This window comes from Pristiophorus japonicus, chromosome 5 (genome assembly GCF_044704955.1).
Source record: "Pristiophorus japonicus isolate sPriJap1 chromosome 5, sPriJap1.hap1, whole genome shotgun sequence".
In the NCBI taxonomy this organism is placed as follows: domain Eukaryota; kingdom Metazoa; phylum Chordata; class Chondrichthyes; family Pristiophoridae; genus Pristiophorus; species Pristiophorus japonicus.
In genome coordinates, this window is record NC_091981.1 from 205,092,759 (window position 1) to 205,111,409 (window position 18,651).

Here is an 18,651-nt window from a genome sequence, read left to right on the forward strand (position 1 = left end):
GTCCCCTCCCTCCCTCCCTCGTCCCCTCCCTCCCTCCCTCGTCCTCTCCCTCCCTCCCTCGTCCTCTCCCTCCCTCCCTCCCTCCCTCCCTCCCTCCCTCCCTCCCTCCCTCCCTCCCTCGTCCTCTCCCTCCCTCCCTCCCTCCCCCCCTCGTCCTCTCCCTCCCCCCCTCGTCCTCTCCCTCCCCCCCTCGTCCTCTCCCTCCCTCCCTCCCTCCGTCCCCTCCCTCCCTCCCTCCGTCCTCCCCCTCCCTCCCTCGTCCTCCCCCTCCCTCCCTCCGTCTATCGATCTCTGTCTTGAATATACTTCGAGCCTCCACAGCCCTCTGGGATAGAGAATTCCAAAGATTCACCACCCTCTGAGTGAAGAAGTTTATTCTCATCTCAGTCCTAAATGGCCGGCCCCCTATTCTGAGACTGTGACCCCTGGTTCTAGAATCCCCAGCCAGGGGGAACCTCTCCCCTGCCTCTACCTTGTCTAGCGCTGTAAGAATTTTGTATGTTTCAATGAGATCACCTGACATCGGTCAGCCTGTCATCGGTCGTGGGTAAAATGATGGAATCAATTATTAAGGATGTCATAGCAGCGCATTTGGAAAGAGGTGGCATGATGTGTCCAAGTCAGCATGGATTTGTGAAAGGGAAATTATGCTTGACAAATCTTCTGGAATTTTTTGAGGATGTTTCCAGTAGAGTGGACAAGGGAGAACCAGTTGATGTGGTGTATTTGGACTTTCAGAAGGCTTTCGACAAGGTCCCACAAAAGAGATTAATGTGCAAAGTTAAAGCACATGGGATTGGGGGTAGTGTGCTGATGTGGATTGAGAACTGGTTGTCAGACAGGAAGCAAAGAGTAGGAGTAAATGGGTACTTTTCAGAATGGCAGGCAGTGACTAGTGGGGTACCGCAAGGTTCTGTGCTGGGGCCCCAGCTGTTTACATTGTACATTAATGATTTAGATGAGGGGATTAAATGTAGTATCTCCAAATTTGCGGATGACACTAAGTTGGGTGGCAGTGTGAGCTGCGAGGAGGATGCTATGAGGCTGCAGAGTGACTTGGATAGGTTAGGTGGGTGGGCAAATGCATGGCAGATGAACTATAATGTGGATAAATGTGAGGTTATCCACTTTGGTGGTAAAAACAGAGACAGACTATTATCTGAATGCTGACAGATTAGGAAAAGGGGAGTGCAACGAGACCTGGGTGTCATGGTACATCAGTCATTGAAGGTTGGCATGCTGGTACAGCAGATGGTTAAGAAAGAAAATGGCATGTTGGCCTTCATAGCGAGGGGATTTGAGTGCAGGTGCAGGGAGGTGTTACTACAGTTGTACAGGGCCTTGGTGAGGCCACACCTGGAGTATTGTGTACAGTTTTGGTCCCCTAACTTGAGGAAGGACATTCTTGCTATTGAGGGAGTGCAGCGAAGGTTCACCAGACTGATTCCCGGGATGGCGGGATTGACATATCAAGAAAGACTGGGTCAACTGGGCTTGTATTCACTGGAGTTCAGAAGAATGAGAGGGGATTTCAGAAGAATGAGAGGGGATCTCAAAGAAACGTTTAAAATTCTGACTGGTTTAGACAGGTTAGATGCAGGAAGAATGTTCCCAATGTTGGGAAAGTCCAGAACTAGGGGTCACAGTCTAAGGATAAGGGGTAAGCCATTTAGGACCGAGATGAGGAGAAACTTCTTCACCCAGAGAGTGGTGAACCTGTGGAATTCTCTACCACAGAAAGTTGTTCAGGCCAATTCGCTAAATATATTCAAAAAGGAGTTAGATTTCGTCCTTACTACTAGGGGGATCAAGGGGTATGACGAGAAAGGAGGAATGGGGTACTGAAGTTGCATGTTCAGCCATGAACTCATTGAATGGCGGTGCAGGCTCGAAGGGCCGAATGGCCTACTCCTGCACCTATTTTCTATGTTTCTATACTCAAATCCCCTAGCTATGAAGGCCAACATACCATTTGCCGCCTTCACTGCCTGCTGTTCCTGCATGCCAACTTTCAATGACTGATGTACCATGACACCCAGGTCTCGTTGCACCTCCCCTTTTCCTAATCTGCCGCCATTCAGATAATCTGCCTTCGTGTTTTTGCCCCCAAAGTGGATAACCTCACATTTATCCACATTATACTGCATCTGCCACGCATTTGCCCACTCACCTAACCTGTCCAAGTCACCCTGCAGTTTCTTAGCATCCTCCTGACAGCTCACACTGCCACCCAGTTTAGTGTCATCTGCAAACTTGGAGATATTACATTCAATTCTTTCATCTAAATCATTAATGTATATCATAAATAGCTGGGGTCCCAGCACTGAGCCCTGCGGCATCCCACTAGTCACTGCCTGCCATTCTGAAAAGGATCCGTTTATCCCGACTCTCTGCTTCCTGTCTGCCAACCAGTTCTCTATCCATGTCAGTACATCACCCCCAATACTATGTGCTTTAATTTTGCACACCATCACTTGTATGGGACCTTGTCAAAAACCTTTTGAACGTCCAAATACACCACATCCACTGGTTCTCTCTTGTCCCCTCTCCTAGTTACATCCTCAAAATATTCCAGAAGATTTTTCCAGCATGATTTCCCTTTCATAAATCCATGTTGACTTGGACCGATCCTGTCACTGCTTTCCAAATGTGCTGCTATTTCATCTTTAATAATTGATTCCAACATTTTCCCCACTACTGATGTCAGGCTGACCAGTCTATAATTACCCATTTTCTCTCTCCCTCCTTTTTTTAAAAAAAAAGTGGTGTTACATTAGCTACCCTCCAGTCCATAGGAACTGATCCGGAGTCGATAGACTGTTGGAAAATGATCAGCAATGCATCCACTATTTCTATGGCCACTTCCTTAAGTACTCTGGGATGCAGACTATCAGGCCCCGGAGATTTATCGGCCTTCAATCCCTTCAATTTCCCTAACACAGTTTCCCGCCTAATAAGGATATCCTTCAGTTCCTCCTTCTCGCTAGACCCTCGGTCCCCTAGTACTTCCGGAAGGTTATTTGTGTCTTCCTTCATGAAGACAGAACCAAAGTATTTGTTCAACTGGTCTGCCATTTCTTTGTTCCCCATTATAAATTCACCTGAATCTGACTGCAAGGGACCTACGTTTGTCTTCACTAATCTTTTTCTCTTCACATATCTATAGAAGCTTTTGCAGTCAGTTTTTATGTTCCCAGCAAGCTTCCTCTCATACTCTATTATCCCTCTCCTAATTAAACCCTTTGTCCCCCTGCTGAATTCTAAATTTCTCCCAGTCCTCAGGTTTGCTGCTTTTTCTGGCCAATTTATATGCCTCTTCCTTGGAATTTACACTATCCTTAATTTCCCTTGTTGGCCACGGTTGAGCCACCTTTCCCCGTTTTATTTTTACTCCAGACAGGGATGTACAATTGTTGAAGTTCATCCATGTGATCTTTTAATGTTTGCCCTTGCTTATCCACCGTTAACCCTCTAAGTATCATTTGCCAGTCTATTCTAGCCAATTCACGCCTCATACCATCGAAGTTACCTTTCCTTAAGTTCAGGACCCTAGTCTCTGAATTAACTGTGTCACTCTCCATCTTAATAAGGAATTCTACCATATTATGGTCACTCTTCCCCAAGGGGCCTCGCACACCAAGATTGCTAATTAGTCCTTTCTCATTACACATCACCCAGTCTAGGATGGCCAGCCCTTTAGTTGGTTCCTCGACATATTGGTCCAGAAAACCATCCCTTATACACTCTAGGAAATCCTCCTCCACCGCATTGCTACCAACTTGGTTAGTCCAATCTATATGTAGATTAAAGTCGACCATGATAACAGCTGTACCTTTATTGTACGCATCCCTAATTTCTTGTTTGATGCTATCCCTAACCTCACTACTACTATTTGGTCTGTACACAACTCCCACGAGCGTTTTCTGCCCTTTGGTATTCCGCAGCTCCACCCATACAGATACCACATCATCCAAGCTAATGTCCTTCCTTACTATTGCGTTAATTTCCTACCCCACCTCTTTTTCCTTTCTGTCTATCCTTCCTGAATGTTGATTACCCCTGGATGTTGAATTGCTAGCGTTGGTCACCCTGGAGCCATCTCTCCGTGATGCCAATTATATCATATTCATTGATTGCTGCCTGTGCAGTTAATTCATCCACCTTGTTACAAATACTCCTCGCATTGAGGCACAGAGCCTTCAGGCTTGTCTTTTTCACATACTTTGCCCTTTTAGAATTTTGCTGCAATGTGGCCCTTTTTGATTTTTGCCTTAGGTTTCTCTGCCCTCCACTTCTACTTTTCCCTATTTTACTTCCCTCTGTCTCCCTGCATAAGTTCCCATTCCCCTGCCATATTAATTTAACCCTTCCCCAACAGCACTAGCAAACACTCCCCCTAGGACATTGGTTCCGGTCCTGCCCAGGCGCAGACTGTCCAGTTTGTACTGGTCCCACCTCCCCTAGAACTAGTTCCAATGTCCCAGAAATTTGAATCCCTCCCTTCTGCACCACTTCTCAAGCCACGTATTCATCTGAGCTATCCTGCGATTCCTACTCTGACTAGCACGTGGCACTGGTAGCAATCCTGAGATTACTAACTTTTGAGGTCCTACTTTTTAAATTTAACTCCTAGCTCCCTAAATTCAGCATGTAGGACCTCCTCCTGTTTTTTTACCTATGTCATTGGTACCTGTATGCACCACGACAACTGGCTGTTCACCCTCCCTTTTCAAAATGTCCTGCACCCGCTCCGAGACATCCTTGACCCTTGCACCAGGAAGGCAACATACCATCCTGGAGTCTCAATTGCGGCCGCAGAAACGTCTGTCTATTCCCCTTACAATAGAATCCCCTACCACTATAGCTCTCCCATTCTTTTTCCTCCCCTCCTGTGCAGCAGAGCCACTCACTGTGCCATGAACTTGGCTGCTGCTGCTCTCCCCTGATGAGTCACCCCCCTCAACAGTACCCATAGTGGTGTATCTATTTTGCAGGGAGATTACCGCAGGGGACCCCTACACTACCTTCCTTCCACTGCTCTTCCTGTTGGTCACCCATCCCCCATCTGGTTGTGTACCCCTTACCTGCAGTGTGGCCAACTCACTAAATGTGCTATTCACGACATCCTCAGCATCGCGAATGCTCCAGAGTAAATCCACCCACAGCTCCAGTGCCGCAATGTGGTCTGTCAGGTGCTGCAGGTGGATACACTTCCCGCACATGTAGTCGTTCAGCGTCCCTGAGTGTTCTCATAGCACAGGAGAAGCATGACACGTGTCCGAGCTCTCCTGCCATGACTTAACCCCTAGATTAACTTAATGTGGCAACAACAATGCTAAAGGTTATCTACTGATGGGGAAAAGAAAAAGAAAAATGACTCACCAATCACTTACCCCCTTGGCTGTGACGTCACCTTTCGATTTCTTTCTCCTTCTTTGTTTACCTTCTGCCCCTGCACCAGCTGGACTTTATAGGCCTCATGAACTCCCGTTCCGCCTCTTTGATGCTGCTGCCGATCCCCGGACTCCCGCTGGGCCTTTATAGGCCTCACGAGCTCCCACTCCGCCTCCCTCGATGCTGCCGCCGATCCCTGGACTCCCGCTGGGCCTTTATAGGCCTCATGAACTCCCATTCCGCCGCCTCGACGCTGCCTCTCTATAGCCACTTTCTTCAAAACCCTAGGATGTAGGCCATCAGCTCCAGGGGATTTACCGACTTTCAGTCCCATTAATTTTTACTAATAATTTCCTCCAGTTCCTCATTCTCGCTAGACCCTTGGTTAGAAACATAGAAATTTACAGTGCAGAAAGAGGCCATTTCGGCCCATCGTGTCCACGTTGGCCGACAAAGAGCTGCACGGCCCCTGGTCAGCAACCCTGAAGGTTACATATAAACCTATGAACAATGACAGAAAGGCAAAGAGCACCCAGCCCAACCAATCCGCCTCACGCAACTGCGCACCCATTATACTGAAACATTCTACACTCCACCCCAACCGGAGCCATGTGATCTCCTGGGAGAGGTGAAAACCAGATTTTAAAACCCAGGTCAATTTAGGGAGAAAAAAAATCTGGGAAAATTCCTCTTCGACCCATCCAGGCGATCGAAACTAGTCCAGGAGATCACCCTGGCCGTATTCAATTCCCTGCAGTACTTACCATTATATCTGCGCCGGCCAACAAAAGGTCATCCAGTCTAATCCCAATTACCAGCTCTGGGTCCGTAACCCTGCAGGTTACTGCGCTTTAAGTGGTGAGGGTTTCTGCATCTACTATTCCAGGCAGCAAGTTCCAGATCCCCACAACTTTCTGCGTTTTAAAAAAAAAAAAGATCCCCCTCAAATCCCCTCTAAACCTTCCACCAACCACCTTAAAACTATGCCCCCTCGTAATGGACCCCTCCACCAATGGAAATAGGCCCTTACTATCCACTATGTCCAGGCCCCTCAATATTTTGTACACCTTAATGAGGTCTATCAACCTCTTCTGTTCCAATGAGAACAAACCCAGCAGATTCTCCATTCTAGTCAGCATCCTAGTAAATCTCTGCACCCTCTCTAGTGCAATCATGTCCTTCCTATAAATATGAAGACCAAAACTGCACACAGTACTCCAGCTGTGGTCTAACCAAAGTATTGTACAATTTAAGCATAACCTCCCTGCTCTTGTATTCTATGCCTCAGCCAATAAAGGCAAGCATTCCATATGCCACCTTATCCACCTGGCCTGCTACTTTCAGGGATCTGTGGACAAGCACTCCCAAGCTCCACTATTTCCAGGAGGTTTTTTGTGTCTTCTGTGAAGACAGACACATAGTATTTGTTTAATTTCTCTGCCATTTCCTGATTCCCCATTATAATTTCTCCTGTCTCAGCCTGTAAGGGACCCACATTTACTTTCGCTAATCTTTTCCTTTTTACATACCTATAGAAACTTTTAGTTTGTTTTTATATCTCTCGCTAGTTTACACTCATATTCTATTTTCCCTTTCTTTATAAATTTCTTGGTCCTCCTTTGCTGAATTGTAAAATCCTCCCAGTCCTCAGGCCTGACTGCTCTTTTGGGCAACATTATAAGCCTCTTCCTTTGATCTAATACTATCTTTAACTTCTTGTTAGCCATGGTTGGACTACTTTTCCTGTGGGGTTTTTGTGCCTTAACTGATCATATGTTTGTTGTAAATTATGTATTAACATAGAAACATAGAAAATAGGTGCAGTAGTAGACCATTCGGCCCTTCTAGCCTGCACCAACATTCAATGAGTTCATGGCTGAACATTCAACTTCAGTACCCCATTCCTGCTTTCTTGCCATACCCCTTGATCCTCCTAGTAGTAAGGACCTCATCTAACTCCTTTTTGAATATATTTAGTGAATTGGCCTCAACAACTTTCTGTGGTAGAGAATTCCACAGGTTCACCACTCTCTGGGTGAAGAAGTTCCTCTGCATCTCGGTCCTAAATGGCTTACCCCTTATCCTTAGACTGTGACCTCTGGTTCTGGACTTCCCCAACATTGGGAACATTCTTCCTGCATCTAACCTGTCTAACCCCGTCAGAATTTTAAATGTTTCTATGAGGTCCCCTCTCATTCTTCTGAACTCCAGTGAATACAAGCCCAGTTGATCCAGTCTTTCTTGATAGGTCAGTCCCGCCATCCCGGGAATCAGTCTGGTGAACCTTCGCTGCACTCCCTCAATAGCAAGAATGTCCTTCCTCAGGTTAGGAGACCAAAACTGTACACAATACTCCAGGTGTGGCCTCACCAATGCCCTGTACAATTGTAGCAACACCTCCCTGCCCCTGTACTCAAATCCCCTTGCTATGAAGGCCAACATGCCAATTGCTTTCTTAACCGCCTGCTGCACCTGCATGCCAACCTTCAATGACTGATGTACCACGACACCCAGGTCGCTTTGCACCTCCCCTTTTCCTAATCTGTCACCATTCAGATAATAGTCTGTCTCTCTGTTTTTACCACCAAAGTGGATAAGCTCACATTTATCCACATTATACTTCATCTGCCATGCATTTGCCCACTCACCTAACCTATCCAAGTCGCTCTGCAGCCTCACAGCATCCTCCTCGCAGCTCACACTGCCGCCCAACTTAGTGTCATCCGCAAATTTGGAGATACTACATTTAATCCCCTCGTCTAAATCATTAATGTACAGTGTAAACAGCTGGGGCCCCAGCACAGAACCTTACGGTACCCCACTAGTCACTGCCTGCCATTCTGAAAAGTACCCATTTACTCCTACTCTTTGCTTCCTGTCTGACAACCAGTTCTCAATCCATGTCAGCACACTACCCCCAATCCCATGTACTCTAACTTTGCACATCAATCTCTTGTGTGGGACCTTGTCGAACGCCTTCTGAAAGTCCAAATATACCACATCAACTGGTTCTCCCTTGTTCACTCTACTGGAAACATCCTCAAAAAATTCCAGAAGATTTGTCAAGCATGATTTCCCTTTCACAAATCCATGCTGACTTGGACCTATCATGTCACCGCTTTCCAAATGAACTGCTATGACATCCTTAATAATTGATTCCATCATTTTACCCACTACTGATGTCAGGCTGACCGGTCTATAATTCCCTGTTTTCTCTCTCCCTCCTTTTTTTAAAAAGTGGGGTTACATTGGCTACCCTCCACTCTATAGGAATTGATCCAGAGTCAATGGAATGTTGGAAAATGACTGTCAATGCATCCACTATTTCCAAGGCCACCTCCTTAAGTACTCTGGGATGCAGTCCATCAGGCCCTGGGGATTTATCGGCCTTCAATCCCATCAATTTCCCCAACACAATTTGAAAAGGGGTGCAGAAACAGCAACCTAGGATTCGCATCCACAAATCTTTGAAGGTGGCAGAAAAAGTTAATAAAGCTGTTAAAAGCCGATTGGATCCTTGGCTTTATAAAGAGGCATAGCATACAAAAGCAAGGAAGTTGTGCTAAACCTTTATAACTCACTAATTAGGACTCGACTGGAGTATTCTTCAATTCTAGACACCATACTTTAGGAAAGCTATCAAGGCCTTGGAGGGGGTGCAGAGGACAAGGGTTTTAACAGATTTAATGAGGACAAACTGTTTCCACTAACATGAGGGTCGGTAACTAGAGGACACAGATTTAAGGTATTAGCAAAAGAACCAGAGGGGAGATGAAAAAAAATTACGTAGAGCTATTAGGAATGCACTGTCGAAAAGGGGTTAGTGAAGCAGATTCAGTGGTAATTTTCAAAAGGGACTTGATTTATATAAGGACAAATTTGCAGGACTGTGGGGAAAGAACAAGGAAGTGAGACTAATTGGATAACTCGTTCAAAGAACTGACAGGAGCACAGTGGACCGAATGGCGGCCTCCTGTGCTGCATGATTCTATGCAGCTATACTATATTAAAAATCTTGTATCTGCATGCACTTCCTGTCTGCAAAACCTTGTATTTTATAATTATCTTTTCCCCATTATAAATTCCTTTGTCTACATTTATAATGGAAACTATCTATATAAACTTACTATGTTATTGTGTTCAGTTTTGGTCTCCTAAACTGAAAAAGGACGTTCTTGCTATTGAGGGAGGGAGTGCAGTGAAGGTTCACCAGACTGATTCTTGGGATGGCTGGACTGACACATGAGAGACTGGAGTTTAGAAGGATGAGGGGGGAATCTCAGAGAAAAATATAAAATTCTGACAGGACTGGACAGGTTAGATGCAGGAAGAATGTTCCCGATGTTGGGGAAGTCCAGAACCAGGGGACACAGTCTCAGGATAAGGGGTAAGCCATTTAGGACTGAGATGAGGAGAAACTTCTTCACTCAGAGAGATGTTAACCTGTGGAATTCCCTACCGCAGAGAGTTGTTGATGCCAATTCATTGGATATATTCAAGAGGGAGTTGGATATGGCCCTTACAGCTAAAGGGATCAAGGGGTATGGAGAGAAAGCAGGAAAGGGGTACTGAGGTGAATGATCAGCCATGATCTTATTGAATGGTGGTGCAGGCTCGAAGGGCCGAATGGCCTACTCCTGCACCTATTTTCAATGTTACAATTACCCCCTCCCACCACCAGTACTGTTAAAGCATCAGTTTTGTATTTCCCAGCTCTTCAGTCTATACTGCAGAGAAAGTTCTGTATTCCAACCAACTCTATTCTGCTTCCAAATTTTATGTATATTTTGCTATTTAGTTATTAATGTAAAATCTAAATTTATTAAAATAAGAATAGAATATATGGCTTTAAAATGTTCACTGAATTAAGTCTCTTTATCCTAGCCCAATTATTATCTACCTTTTTAAACCTGCTTTATCTGAAGACTGCACCACAGGTGATTGACAAATATACCTACTATTTTTCACCCCAACTCTGACCCCCCCCCCCCCCATCTCTTCTGAAGGCAGTGAGCCATGTTTGGTTATGGTGTTGGTCAACAACTATGTTATTTCAGTCAATGGCCATTTCTCACGTGCAAGCCTAGACTGTGGGGGAAAAGGGGTTGCAACCAAACCCAAATGTGCAAGCAGATATTGATGGCAACAACAACCTTGAAAGAGAGAATTTGCATTTATATAACTCCTTTCCCGTCCTCCGGTTATCACAAAGGAATGCACAGCCAATTAATTAGTTTTGAATTACAATAGCTGTTATGTCAACAAATGTGACGGTGAATGTGGCACAGCAAGGTTCCACATACATGCAATGCAATAACTGACCAGTTAATTTGTTTTGGTGGTGATTGAGAAATAAATGCTGGCCAGGGTAACAGGAAATCTTCTCTGCTCTTCTTCAAATAGGCCCTCCTTCACTGGTATCTCCAAGTATGCTAAAGGATACAGGAGCTTATCCATCTAGAATAAAATAACTGCATTGATCCAGAAGATCACATCAAGTGTTCTTTCATTGCAGTTCTCCCTGACATTTGTTCTAAACTGTCCTTCCATTGGGTTTAACCTAAGCACCTTGTTTTAGTAATCTGGCATATTTTGAAGTACTGCTGCAGATTAACCTTATCTATGTAATTTAATATCTTGGAAACATCTATATGGTCTCTTCAGTTCCTTCCTTTCAAGCCGAAGGAGCCTCAATTTATCCAGTCTTGAAACTCATTCCTTTGACTCTTGGAATCAGCCAGGTGGTTCTCTTGTGCACTGTATCCATGGCTTGAATGTTTCCCTTGTGCCTTAGTGAACAAAACGGAACACAATACTCAAGTTACAATCTGGCCAGGACACTGTACAGTTTTAGCAAATTGTCCTCCAACTTGCATTCAACTGACCTGGTAATTAAGCATTCTATATATTTTGTTTATTGCTGCCTTGTATTGATTTGGCATGTTAACTTATAAATCTATCATCTCCAAATCCCCATCACCTTTAGTTATTTCCATACTATTCATAGTATATTTGTAACATCCATTCTTCTGCTAATGTCTAATAATTTTAGCTGCCACTAATTTGCTAATTGCAGATTTTATGTACCTTCTCTCTTCTCCCTTGTTACTGGGTGTCTCCTACTTCACTGCTGTGTTTCACCTTTTGAAAACAGACCTGGCAGTGATAAGATGACTAACTAAGTGTGCACTATTTTAAAGGTTAGGCATGAGTACAAATGTAACTTTTAGACATGGGCTTAGAGATTTTAAAAGTTCAACTAAGTTAACCAAAGTTTTTATTTTGTTGAATTGGGTACAGCATCAGGTAAACAAGCTTTTATGAGGTGGGATGTGTTTTAAATTCTGATGGATGCAGTTATTTAAATTACATGAAAATAGATACTGGGCTGGATTTTGATCAAAAATCGCCACCACCGGATTACTACCCAAAAAACCACTGATTATTAAATTAAGATTGGTGGAAAATTAATCCAAAAAAAAGGGGGAAAAATCCACCCAGTGGGAAAAATCGGTATTCCACATGGATTCTCGGTGGAAAATGCGATCCTGGTCAAATTTAGTCCAAGGCCACAAGTTGGGCCTAGGGAGGGGGGAAAACACACAATATTTTAAAAATAAATAAAAAATCGTAAAACAGTCACAGGACCCTTTTCCAGTGAATCGCTGCAAAATAATTTTTTTTTAAACTTCCACTTGCCTTTTTTTGCAGTGTTTCATTCCTACCGCCGATCGAAGAACTGCTCTGCCTAGTTTCTCCTGGGCATTTCTTTCCCCTCAAATACGGATCACTACTACCACCAAACTCGGGTGGAAGTGTTTTTTTCAGTGTTGCACGCCGGCGATCTGTTCCCCAGTGGTATTTCGAAATCACCGGCGGAACACTTGGATGAAATACCCACCAGGTGGTTTTCCACCGAAAAATAGGAATGCGGCAGAAAAGCTGATCAAATTCCAGCCCGTGTAGCAAAAAGAGCTGTGCTACTGAAGCAACTGAAGGAGGAATTTGGGGGGGGGGGGGAAACTATGGTAAGACCCACAAAATTGCTGTGACTTACTTTTAACTAAATATTTTTTTGTACACATTCATCCAAAACCCTGACCAACCTCCCTCCCCTGAAAAAAAATGAAGTGCCCATAAAAAATCTGGGATGGCCCTGTAAAAGTGGAGATGATGTGATGGCAAATCACTGCACCTGGGTACAGGTTCAAAGCTGCACACAATGAATTCTCTTGTGTTGAAGAAGTGCCATCAAGCAGACAACAGTGCTCCCCTCATGGGAAGGGGGGAAAAAAATAGCATAAGCCTTTATTCTCACCCCTCCAATCTATCCTCTTATCTGTTTTTTGCTTGTTTGGTCAAAATTGGAATTCATATTGTAGAGAGACTTGGAGGGGAGTTGGATTAGGGGTGAAGAGGGGAGGGGAAGAGGTCACTTTTAGGTATCCGCCTTGGCTCAGTGGCAGCACTCTTGCTTCTGTCAGAGGCTTATGGGTTTAAGCCCCACTCCAGGACTTGAGTCAAGGGATATAGGGCTAGTGCAGGCAAGTGGAGTGGATTTGAGGTAAAAGATCAGCCATGATCTCATTGAAGAGCAGAGCAGACTTGAGGGGCCAAATCACCTAGTCCTGCTCCCATTTATATTCTTATAATCTAAGCTGACACCAGTGTAATCGTGAGGGAGTGCTGCATTGTTGGAGGTGCCATCTTTTGGATGAAATGTTAAACCGAATCCCCATCTGCCCCCTCGGGTGGTGCAAAAGATCTCGTGGCACTATTCTGAAAAGAGCTGGAGAGCTTTCCTGGTGTCCTGGCCAATAGTTAACCCTCAATCAAAACATAAAAACAGATTATATGGTCATTTATCTCATCGCTGTTTGTGGAACTCCACATTGCGTACAAATTAGATACCACGTTTCCCTACATTACAACAGTGATTTTGCTTTTTTTTTTAAAACAGTAAAGGCTGTGAAGTACTTTCGGACGTCATGAAGTTGTGAATCTTGCTATATAAATGCAAGTTTGATTTTTTTCTTGAGTTTTTATTCATAACTGCTGTTCACCTCCATATCATGTGTTAAAGAATGTGACAGACATAAGTTATGCCAATGTATTTAATTTTAGATGATGTGGTTTAAGATCTAGTCATTTTTAGTTACAATTCTTTAATTATAATTTTTATTTTTATTGTAGCTGGAAGAATATCTGAAAAGACTCTGGCACATGTGACAAAGGATAATCTCTGTTATATTTGTGGTCCACGTCCAATGATAGAATCTGTTTCTCAACAGCTGGAAAATCTTGGTGTCCCTAAAGAAAATATCATTTTTGAGCAGTGGTGGTAGTGCCAGTCAAAAAGGCAATTCCCCCAACATTTTCTTCATGTTCTGTTAATCAAAGCTTTATAACTTTACTCCGGCATTGCATATTGTTCTTAGGTGGTCTCTTGGGTTTCAGCACTACTAAAAGTGTTGCACAGTGCTGAAGTTGAAGTTCGAGATCAGTAACAATGGTATGATGCTATTCCTGTAATGAATGTCTCTACAAGGAATTTTATGTCATGAATATTGCCTTTAAATTGCTTCTGTGAAATATCTGAAATCTTAAAATATTCAGAGTAAAAGTTTCATATTTTCATAATTTCCATAATTTATGTTCTTTATCATTTTATTTCTATATTGTTTTGGTAGAATATTAAATCTTAAGCTGCCATTGCACTACTTTCATATCGAAGCAAAATGGTTTTTGTTGACTTGAATGCTGATTCAAATGTAACGGAGTAATCCAGGAATCAGATCCCAAATTCACTCCCACATGCACTGAAGCCAAAAAGTGTGAGGCCACTTCCAATAAATCATCTAATACCAGTCGGGTTGCATATCAGATATAACTCCAGCCCAGTGCTAAACCACAGAATGACCAGGAAATCTTGGTATGGAATCCTTTTAATATTGAGGGATTAAAAAGTGCATCTACTTGTGTTCTTTTAACATTTAGAATTAGCCATCAGGGAGCATAGCTCTGAGCTTGTGTAACTCCAGTCTGCCAGCTGCATATCGCACTGTCTAGATACTGGATTCAGACTTATGGGCTCAATTTTCCCCAATGATTTGCGCTGTTTTTTTTTTTTGTCACGCTCCGCTTTTTTTGGTGTAAGTTTTTAAATTAAAGTTTCCCCAAGAAATCTGCGCCAGTGTAACTGAGTTAGTTACGATTTTTTAGGTTATTTTTTTTTTCGTCACCCTACGTCTGCGCCAGTTTTTGTCAATTATGGAAGTTTGGCCAAAAAAAATTCTCCTAGATCGGTGTATTTGACCAGTCCCGAAAAACCTTCTGGTGAGTTATGAAAAAGCAGCGCACATTGAAAAATCGGCGCAGAAAGACGCCATTGTTTTTCAGCGAGGTTTTGGAAGGAATCAAGATTTAAACATACATAATAAAGATTAAGTTGTTTTACCTTATAGCGCAGTAAATGGAAGTTTGATGGAATTCTGTAACTTTTCATATTCTTTCCACTGACGCCACCACTGAATGTCTGCAACTGGGGCTGGAGGATCAGCGCGTCGGCCGGCGGAATCGCGTCCAGACACTGGCTCGGCGCTCGGCTGCAATAAAAGCCCGGGTGGGGGGAGGTGGACTGTGGAAGGTGATTAGAACGTATCACAAGCTTGCATTATCCATCAAATGTAGCCCAGGTGGGTGGAAGGCGATCGGAAGGCATCACAAGCCTGCACTATCCATCAAATGTAGCGCAGGGGTTTTGGGGGAAGGGGGTGTTCCCGATCACTGTGCTTGCTCAGACCTGAGTGTGATCCATGCAGACCTGTGGGGAAGGAGAACAAAGAACCTTGTCCTTGTCTGCTGGCCTTTTAGAGCTTCTTGCAAAGGTAACATTTAAGCATGGGGGCAATACTGACAATGCCATACCTTGTGCAAGCCTTTTGCATCATGGTGCTGCGGAGGAGACAATTGATTTGACTTCATCGCATCAGGAACCTCAGAGCCTGTAGGGTGATGGGCAGGAGGCCTTACTCACGTCGGCTATATCGAGACAGGCATTCTTACCTGCACCTGAGTGATGTAGACTGTCAGAAGGTTGCATTTCTGCAAAGAAGTTGTAACAGATCTGAGTTGGTGAAAGCAGACCTGCAACCTAGAAGCGTCAGGAGGACTGCTTTGTCAGTGGAAGTGAAGGTTATAGCTGCACTTTCATTCTATGCATCTGGATCTTTCCAAGCTACAACTGGGGATGTTTGCACCATTTCTCAACATGTCTGCATTCGACAGGTGACTGCTTCAATATATTCTCGGAGGAATGACTACATAAAGTACCCCATGACCACTCGGGCAATGCGTGGCAGGGCTGTGGGCCTCCAGGATTGCTGGCTTCCCAAAGGTACAGGGCTGCATTGATTGTATCCACATTGCCTTGCGAGCACCTTTTTGAAGGATTCCAAGATGTACAGGAACAGAAAAGGCTTCTACTCCATTAATGTGCAGCTCATGTGACGACATGCATCGTATCATGTCAGTTGATGCAAGATACCCTGGGAGCACCCATGATGCGTTCATCGTATGCGAGAGCATTATATTTGCCATTTTTCAGCAGCAGCCAGAAGGGCAAAGCTGGCTACTGGGAGACAAAGGTTATGGCCTCGCCACCTGGCTCATGATGCCCCTATGTGTAACCCGGATGGAAGCTGACGGAATGCAACATGTCACACATTGCGATGCGCAGCATCATAGAGATGTCCATTGGCACCTTGACCATTCTGGAGGCTACTTGCTATGCTACATTGAGATTGTCGGTCAGTTCATTGTTGTGTGCTGCATTCTGCGTAACTTAGCCATCATGAGCCAGCAGCCGATGGTAGTAGAAGACCCATCCCTGAGGTGAGAGTGGCTGATAATGATGAGGAAGATGCAGATGATGACAACAAGGAAGCCATGCAACTACCTGAACCCGGAGCATGACGGCGGAGGAGGGCGGGCCGTCATGCCCCTTTAACGATTGCTCGAGCCCTGCGCCAGCAGCTCATCTGTGAACGCTTTGCTGCCTGAAGGCTCAGCGGCAACTATTCCACATGGACCATGTTTACTGTTTGGACCTGCTCCGTTATGTTGTGTTAATGGAACAAATGATGGAAATGATTCTTGTTTACTTCAAAAGTTGTGTTAATAATGGAACAAATAATGGAAATGATTCAATTATAATTTAAAATATATTTTATTCAAAAGTTTAACACTTTACTTAACAACTTTAATAAAAATATTCTATCAAACTTTAAAGTTTTCAGTTAAGATCACTTGCAAGCTTGAGGATCCCTTACAAAACTCCTAAGATCACTTATTAACTTTTTAAACTTGTAAATTTAGATAACTTACCAAAAACTTTTAATTTGAGAACAGTTACAGCAGCAACAATAATAACAGCAGTAAAGAAAGGCTGCACCCAGCTCTCCTCCACCTTATTCTAAGTCCGCCTGCCATGCTTGGTCTTGGTGACTCCACTACCCCTGTCTGCAGGCAGTGGCGGTGTTTCTTGAATTGGTACCAAGCTTATTCTTTCTAACATCTCGGGTAATGCACACCTGTTGGGGTGTGGTGGTGGTGGGTGGGGGGGAGCAGGTGGCACTGTGGAATGCCGCCCGGCTTGGGGCTCTTCAGAGGCTGGTCTGGGGATTAGGGTGGGAGTGGCAGTTAATTCTGTCAATGGGCGTGTTCCCTTATTGCATCAGCTAACTCCAAAATTCCCTCCCTCATGTGCCCTGAAAGTGTCTCAACTACCTGTGACATTCCCTCCCTCATGTGCACCGACATGGTTTCAGCTGACTGAGATATTCTCTCCATCATGTTCCCGGGCAGTGTTTCCATTTCTCGTGAGTGCTGTTACTTCCCCCAACAGTCCCGATGCCTTATCACCCACCCCACTGATGGTGTTCAAGAGTTATCGCGCAAGGTCAGTGCTCTCCGCACTCATTGCCATTATCTGAAGCACATCTGTTGGATTCTGCACCTCAGGAGAGCACGGTCGAGCTCTCCTTCCCCTCCTCACCCTGGGTGTGGCTTGCAGCATCCCAGTGGGACCCGCAGCCTCGGACGGTGGGAAACCATGGAATGTCCCATCAACACTCAATGGGTGGCACCTGCACCTTCTCAAAAGTGAGTACAACAGTTGGGGGCTTCATCCATCCCCTCACCCCCATGCTCTTGGTCTGGAAGATGGAATTGGAAGATGTTCTCTTCAGGCTCATCCTCATCTGAATCATCTGCATCGTCAGGATTGGCTTCCAGTTCTGCAAAATATAACAGAACAGACAAATGGTTCGCAGCAGAGGAAAGGGCAGGGTGGCATGAGTAGGCTCGCACAGCGCAGGCAGCAGGCTGATTTGAAGGACCATGATGAATGATAGCACATTGCATCAGCCCAAGCGTAGCTGACGGAGACATTCCCATGAGCCGAAGCATGGCTAGCCTCCGCATTACTTAACATTTAGCAAAGCCAGACTGTGGAATTTGCAGGAGTCTCCCTGTCCCTAGATTGTGGACCCAGCTTGTGCAGTGGTGGTTGCTTTTCTCCAGGCAGGACCTACCAAAGCAGCGACCTTCTCTTCCAAGGGTGTCAGTGGGTGCAGATTTGCTGGGCCGCCTCCTGTTCGAATTCTTTCCCTTTTGTTATGTGCCACTTTCCTCTGCAAAGATGAAAATACAACTTTTTAGAGAGCGTGTTTTTCTGCTGGGTGGGACATGTACAGCTGGTCACATTTACATTACAATTGCAATTGCATTGAATAAATGAAAATATTACTTACACTAACTTCTTGATCAAGGTCCTACCACTTTTTGTACTGGCCTCCAGATCTCGGGGTGGTTACCACTGCACAGTAATCTTCTGCAAGTTGGTTCCAGCGTTTCTTCATTTCTTTGGGTGGAACCTCCTGCTGGTGTCCAGCTCCTGCCGTCTGTCGTCAATCACAGTGACTAGTGCCTCCACTTCATCCTGTAAGAAATTTTTGGTCTTGGCGCCGCGTTGCATCTTGTATTGCAGTTCCAATTTTTCCAATGGTAATTACAGTTCTCACACAGCACTCAATGCTCTCACATGCGCAACTGACTCTTTACAAATGGCCGATTCCAGACCGAGAGCTGTACTGCATGCCCATAGGAATAACGTCAAAAACTTCCTTTTTTTCGCGCATGCGCTGAAGGGGTGGCATTGTTTTTTTTGGCGCAGTCAGTAGGCCCTACCCTCTGAGG

The 18,651-nt window shown here is 44.7% G+C and overlaps 1 protein-coding gene across 2 annotated transcripts in view; it reads left to right on the forward strand.

The window, feature by feature from the left end:
* oxnad1 (oxidoreductase NAD-binding domain containing 1) overlaps nt 1-16,969 on the forward strand; it is a 66,535-nt gene extending 49,566 nt beyond the window's left edge. For both annotated transcript variants that reach the window (XM_070881243.1, XM_070881242.1), the window contains exon 7: nt 13,588-16,969. In XM_070881243.1, the coding sequence (XP_070737344.1) occupies nt 13,588-13,739 (152 nt within the window). In that variant the 3' untranslated portion in view covers nt 13,740-16,969. The remainder of the gene's footprint in view (nt 1-13,587) is intronic.
* The last annotated feature ends 1,682 nt before the right edge of the window (nt 16,970-18,651 follow it).